This window comes from Argentina silus, assembly GCF_951799395.1.
Source record: "Argentina silus genome assembly, chromosome: 17".
Taxonomy (NCBI): Eukaryota; Metazoa; Chordata; class Actinopteri; order Argentiniformes; family Argentinidae; genus Argentina; species Argentina silus.
Genome location: NC_139671.1, coordinates 16,285,013 through 16,292,512, shown reverse-complemented (window position 1 = coordinate 16,292,512; position 7,500 = coordinate 16,285,013). Strand labels below are relative to the sequence as shown.

The window sequence follows — 7,500 nt, the reverse complement described above, 5'->3', positions numbered from 1 at the left end:
TTATTAGTGAGATTTTGTGTTTTCCTTGGAACAAGTGTGTGTGTGTGTGTGTGTAGATTCTTGTTCTCTCTCTCTCTCTCTCTCTCTCTCTCTCTCTCTCTCTCTCTCTCTCTCTCTCACACACACAGGGCAAACATGCACGTGTGCGCACATGCACACACTCATGTGCGCACGTGTGCGTGTTTGCCCTGAAACGTGTGTGTGTGTGTGTGTGTGAGAGAGAGAGAGAGAGAACAAGAGTGTACATATTCTCCTCATCATATCCGCTTCACAGGCGTCCTGTTTTTTCTCCCGTGATCGCCTGCTCCGACGCACACACGCGCACACACACACACATACACACACACACACACACGTGCACACACACAGCAGGGCCTCCGTAAAAGCGGCTAATTAGGTTAAGTCTGTGCCGCGGGCCGCAGGAGAGTAAATTGGTTGGCCCGCCGCCCTGGTGTCACACCGGCATCTCTGGTGAGCTCATTTCCTGTCGGCGGGGGCCGGGCGGCGCGGAGCGGTTTGAGGCGCCTCTGAGATGAGTTTACCCACTGTCAACGCAGTTTACCTACCGTGGCGTTCCCCTCTGTGAATACACAAGTCTTAATCACCTGCGTCTGGGGAAACGAGGGATGACAGGAGAAAGGAGGGAGAGATAGAGGAGGAGGAGGAGGAGGAGGGTGGGGGGGGGGGGGGTAGAGAAGTGTGCCTTTAAGTAGAGTAGAATAAAGAGGGAGGGGGAGGGAGAGATGTGTAGAGTAGGAGGGGGGTTTGGGGGTTGGAGAAGGATGGGGTGAGGAGAAGCGGAAGAGGGGGATGAAAGAGGGCAGAAGAGGGGGATGAAAGAGGGCAGAAGAGAGGGTGAGTGACAGAGGAGGGAGAGTGGGGGAACAAACCCGCCTGCGGCCTCAAACAAACTGCAAGGATCAGCTTCCCCTCTCTACAGGATTAGCCAAAACACAGAACAACTCAATTACTCTCTCTCTCTCAGTGTGTGTGCGTGTGTGTGTGTGTGTCTGTCTACCTGCTAATTAGCCTTGTGTGATGGAATGTCCTCTTTTTTTTGGTGTGTGTGTGTGTGTTTTGTTGTGTTTAAGTTGTCTTTTAGTTTTCTTTACGTTGTCATCCCTGAGGGGTTTATTAGTCCTTACGGAGCAGTTTCTTCCCCCTCTTCTCTCTCTCTCTCTATGTTTGTGTGCGTCTGTGTGAGACTGAGAGTGTGTGTGTCTAGCTGCTAATTAGTCTTGTGTGATGGAACGTCCTCCTCTTCTTTTGGTGTGTGTGTGTGTGTGGGTGTGTGTGTGTGTGTGTTTTGTTGTGTTTACTTTTCCTTTTAGTTTTCTATAGGTTGTAATCCCCTCTTCTCTCTCCCTCTCTCTCTTTCTCTTTCTCTTTCTCTCTCTCTCTCTCTCTCTCTCCAGCCTCACCACTTCTCCTTGCGTCTGTAATGTCAAGGCTCAGCCGACCAATTAGAGCAGAGAACACTGTCATCAGGGTTTAGTTTAGAGACACTCACCATCACACAGTGTGTCTGTCTTTGTGTCTGTCTGTCTGTCTGGAACGCAACAACGACAACAGCAACAACAACAACAACGACACAAAGCCCTTTAATCATCCCTTTTCCTCTCCCTCTTGACTTGCTGCTTCTCTCTCTCTCTCTCACTCTCTCTCTCTCTCTCTGTTTTTCACTCTTTTTACTTGTGTTGCTTTCTACTGACTTTGTCGGACCGTATCTCATCTTCTCTTCTACTCTCAGTTCCTTTTGGTCTCTCTCTCTCCCTCAAGCTCTCTCTCTCTCTCTCACCCTCACATGTGTCTGAACCCTATCTTTTCTCCACTCCCCCTCCCCCCCCATACACACACACACACACACACACACACGCACACACACAAGAAAGTGTTTGGTTGACATGTCAATCAGTCTCCTGGTTTGAAGCAGATGTGTCTGGGAATCTGCTGTGACAGTTCCGGCAGCTCCTCTCCATAATTTAATGCTGCCATTGTGTGCTCGGTGAAAAGTTTAAAATTCTCTCTCTGTCTCTCTCTCTCTCTCTCTCTCGTTCTACTTCTCAACCCCCCCCCACCCCCCCCCCCCCCCTCCCTCTCTCTCTCTCTCTCTCTAGTGGATCTGTTGGATCTGAGTGTAGCCCAGAGCACCTTCGAGCAGCACAAGCTGACCCAGAACAGCCAGCTGCTGACGGTGCCAGACGTCATCAACTGCCTGACGTCCATCTACGACGGCCTGGAGCAGGAGCACAAGGACCTGGTCAACGTGCCGCTGTGTGTGGACATGTGTCTCAACTGGCTGCTCAACGTCTATGACACGTATGTGCACACACGCACGCACGCACACACACACACACACATTCAAATATACACACAAACATTCAAATATACACACACACACACACACACACAAACTTTCAAATATACACACACAAACACACACACACTCATTCACTCACTCACTCACTCACTCACCTAGTTCATGTGTACAGTAGACACACACAGATAGACATACAGACACACACACACACAAACGGTAGCCCTATATCACACATATGTCCTCACCCTCTGTGTGTGTGTGTGTGTGTGTGTGTGTGTGGGTGTGTGTGTGGCTACAGCGGTCGCAGTGGGAAGATCCGTGTCCTGTCCATGAAGATCGGATTGCTCTCGCTCTCCAAGGGGCATTTGGAGGAAAAATACAAATGTAAGTACAGTACTAACCAGTCACCAAGCGATTGGTAGAGCTGTGTTATCTTTGGATGGTCCCAGCAGGTGGTCTGTGTCTGGTGGCTGAAAGACAACAGGGGAGGAAGATTAGCTTTTGTCATTCACAAACACACACACACACACACACACACACACACACACACACACACACTCTGCAGTGAAATCATACACACTTGAACACACTAACACACACATACTCTGCAGTGAAATCATACACACTTGAACACACACACACACACACACACACACAAACACACAGACAGACACTCTGACATGAATTGAATTCTGTCAGCCCTATTGTGACAACTACATGCCAGTGCATCCCATAATGCCCTCCTCCAGGCTGTAATCCCAGCCGCATTACCAAGGGTGCTCAGTGTTAGGACCCATGGGCTGCCTAATTGGATGAGAGACCTCCCACTCGTTTTTTAATTTAATTTCGTTATTTGTCATTTCATCCCGGGAATGAAGGGATTAGGGAAAATGGATAGAGGGAGTGTGTTCTACTGTTTTAGAAATGGTACATGCTGTCCCCTGTGTGCTCTCTCTCTCTCCCTCCCCCTTCTCTCCCTTCCCCCCCTTTCCCCCTTTCCTCTCATTTTCCCTCTCCTTTCTCAAACTCTCTCCCTCTTTCTCTCTCATCCCCCTTTCTTTCGTTCTTCCATTCTCTCTCTTCTTTCTACCTCTCCCCTCCCCTCCCCTCCCTCCCCTCCCCTCTCCCTCCCTCTCTCATTCTACGAAGTCGGAGCAGAGTCCATCTCTGCGAGCCCATTCGTTCCACTGGCAATTTCTATTAGTCTCAAGAAGAGATCAAGCACGCTTGGGTGCGTCTCCCTCGTTTAGAGAGATACTGGGTGTCAGCCCCAGACAAGGATCCACATTCTCCAACAGTCATTTCCCCCGGCCCGGCCCGGTCCACCCCAGCAGACAAACCCCCCCCCCCCCCCCCGTCCTCTGAGTCATTTGACACCTAATTTTATACTTTGTGTATATCAATTCCATTGTAGTGTAGTCAGGCGAAGTCAGACTATAATGGCGAATTTTGGGGGACAGAATGGTTACGTGGTGTCTGGCGGATTTACGTAGCGGCGATGAAGGGGATTGGCGTGCGTGTCGATCGTGGTTGAAGGAGTGTGTCCTGCACGCGGTCCAGAGACAGGCGGTACCGGAGAGCTGTCGATGCTAGTCAAGATGATCTGGACGCAGCATCGCCCGTGCGTGCACGCCATTTAACACACGCAGTCACACACTCGCGCGCACACACACACACACACACACACACACACACACACATTGTGCACAAAATGCAAGCTGACATCAAGGAAAGATTGTGAAGTGGTGCGCGCGCACACACACACACACAAACGCCATCACTCCTCCAAATAACGAGAGCTGACATGAAAGGCAGTGTCTCACACTGAGATCAAAGTCATCTCCAGGCAGAACAGAACAGGGGACCACCTCTCTCTCACCTCTCTCTCTCTCCCTCGCTCTCTCTCTCTCTCTCTCTCTCTCACAGCCTATTTAAGTATTGCTGCTGACCATGTGCATCCCTTCATGGCCACAATTTACCCATCTTCCAATGGCTACTTCCAGCATGGTAACGCACCATGTCACAAAGCAAAGGTCGTCTCAAACTGGTTCCATGAACATGACAATGAGTTCAGTGTTCTACAGTGGCCTTCACAGTCACCGGATCTGAATCTAATACAACACCTTTGGGATGTGGTAGAACGGAAGCTTGAAAGTGCACCTGAAAAATCTGCAGGAATTGCGTGACTCAAGCATGTCATCATGGACCAGAATCTCAAATGAATGTTTCCAACATCTTGTGGAATCACAAGAAGAATAGAGGCTATTTTGAGAGCAAAGGGAGGCCCTACCCAGTATTAGTATCGTGTTCCTAATAAAGTGTTTGGTGTGTGTGTGTGTGTGTGTGTGTGTGTGTGTATAGCAGGGTTTAATGAGTAATGAATTGCTCCTGTGGTAGTCTGATGTGGGGGATAAGGATGAGAGAGGGAGAAGGAGAGTGGTATCCCCACACCACCACACACACTGCTGTTCCTCTGGGTTACGTTATGGCAGCACTGCTCACCGAGACTCCTCCACTGTACTCTACCTCCTCCCTAAGCTCTGAGATGCCGACCCACATGGATCTATTAATACGCACACACACGCACATACACACACACGCACGCACACACACACATTCTGTACAGTCACGCAGATACACAGTACTACAGTATATAAAAACTATGTTTTTTTCTATCGATCAGTTACTAAATTGTGTGTGGGAGAAACATATACACACACACACACACACACACACACAAATGAAGAGGTGTCCATTGGGCAAACACCGCATTGCATAACAGACCACCCTCTAATAATGTGGAGCTTTACACACACACACACTGACACACACATGCACCACCTGCTGATCCAGTGACAGTAAGAGTATCATTTCTCACTCCTCTCCTCTCTCTCCGCCCCCCGTTCAGACCTGTTCAGTCAGGTGGCGTCGCCGGGGGATACGTGTGACCAGAGACAGCTGGGGCTGCTGCTTCACGACGCCATCCAGATACCACGGCAACTAGGAGAGGTGGCCGCCTTCGGAGGGAGCAACATCGAGCCCAGCGTCAGGAGCTGCTTCCAGCATGTATGTACACACACACACACACACACACACTCTCTCACACACACACACACACACACACACACACACACACACTCTCACACACACACACACTCTCACACTCTCACACACACACACACACACACACACACACACAAACACACACACAAGCGCGCACACACACACAGGCACACACTCACACACACACACATACACACTCACTCACTCATACACTCACACACACAAGGGCACACACACACACACACACACACACTCACTTACTCACTCACTCACTCATACACACAACCACACACACAAGCGCACACACACTCACACACAAACAGTACCAGCGTTACTGCGAACATCGTAGACACACATTGTAACTGCCACTGACCAAGGATTACAGGCTCCCAAAAGTACATTAATCTCCTGTCGATACCCATGGCCAACCATGAACGTTCCCATGGTGTCTGGCTCCTGTCCTCTAGTATTTTACTGCGGCCACCCAAGCACTTTCCCTGAGTTTATGTCTGGACCGCGGCTCCCTTTTTTTTAACAGCGTTTTCATCCCCCTGGGTTCACATTTTCATTTTTCTCCTTTTTTTCCCCTGACTCATGTATTGTCAGTCATAAATTCCGGCAGCGGCATTAAATTAGGGAGCAATACATTTCTTCCCGTTTCCTTCGCTCCACCGCCTGAAATAGCTCCTGATGGAGTGTGGCTGACATTGGGAATGTCAAGCGGTGTTTAACGAGAGTGTTTATAAAACCTGGAGCTCTCTTCTCTCCTCATTATCGTCTGAACCTCCCTTCATCACTACTACGTCTTTCATCCCTTCTCTCTGTCTTTCTTTCTTTCTTTCTTTCTTTCTCTCTCTCTCTCTCTCGCACACACACACACGCAGGTATGCACACACACACGCACATACGCACACACACACACACCCCGCAGCACCATCACTGTTGCCCCACTTCACCTCCAGACATTGTTTTGGAATTGTTTGACACACACACACACACACTATTCTCCAACATCCCTGTGCCCATCTATCTTCAACCCCCCCTACCCCCACTCTTGACAGCCTGAATTCACCTTAGATTCATTGTTCTGACTGTTTTATGCCCCCACCCCCTTTCACCAACACCCCTCCCCCTCCTCTCCCTTTGACCTCCCAGTGTACTGGGAGCACTGCAGTCAACCAGTCCATTTGTTTTAATGGGTCTGTAATGAATGTGGTGGGGCCCATAAATACAGCCTATTTTACGGGCTCTCCCTCCATCCCTCCCTCTCTCCATCCCTCCATCCCTCCCTCTCTCCATCCCTGCCCCAAATGTAATTGATCTGTAAGTGCTGTAATTCTCCCCCCTAGACGACAGGGACGGGACAGGGGGAGGGAGGGAGGTGGGGAGGGGGGAGTGGAGGAGGATCAAAAGACAGATGGAGGAGGAGAAGATGGATGAAGGGAAGGAAGGAGAGACAGAGAAGATGTGGAAGAGGAGGTGCGAGTGTCTGCCCTCCCGCTCAGCGCCGTGTGTGTGTGTGTGTGTGTGTGTGTGTGTGTGTGTGTGTGTGTGTGTGTGTGTGTGTGTGTGTGTGTGTGTGTGTGTGTGATCTAAGGGCTGTATTATGTCAGTTTGACATTTAGCTCTGACAGAGACACCCAGCTAAAGGTCTCAAGAGTGGAGAAACGGTGTTCGCTTACCACTCCCACACACACACACACACACACACAGACTCAGTGTGTGGTGCTCTGGACAAGAGTCCCGGCGTTCCACCTCGGAATGTTTACCCGCCGACCTGTCTCAGTCGCCGTGGAAACAGAAAGGTCAGGTGTGGGCTGTGTTTTTGACAGCGTCCATCTTGCGGTGTAAACGGATCCGATGCCCGCTGTGTCAGTCAGCGTAGGGTGAAATTGGCCGTCACGCTGAGGTCTATGATTCATGTTCACCCATAATGGATTTGGGAAGAGGACCGATTCTTGATCTGTCAGTGTGGGCAACTTCTATCAGAAGTGTCGCGGTGTAATTCGTTCATGTTTTTGTTGTCGTTCGTATCGTCACACAGGGGACAGATTTACTCTCTTGCCTCGTTTCTTCTTCCGCCATGAGTCGTTTCTCTCTCTCTCTCTGTTTCTCTC

General features: G+C 50.0%; 1 protein-coding gene across 1 annotated transcript in view; it reads left to right on the top strand.

The window, feature by feature from the left end:
- utrn (utrophin) overlaps window positions 1–7,500 on the top strand; it is a 172,090-nt gene that overhangs the window by 134,762 nt on the left and 29,828 nt on the right. The window contains exons 65-67 of the mRNA XM_083689372.1: window positions 2,118–2,319; window positions 2,619–2,704; window positions 5,229–5,386. Of these exons, the coding sequence (XP_083545498.1) occupies window positions 2,118–2,319; window positions 2,619–2,704; window positions 5,229–5,386 (446 nt within the window). The remainder of the gene's footprint in view (window positions 1–2,117; window positions 2,320–2,618; window positions 2,705–5,228; window positions 5,387–7,500) is intronic.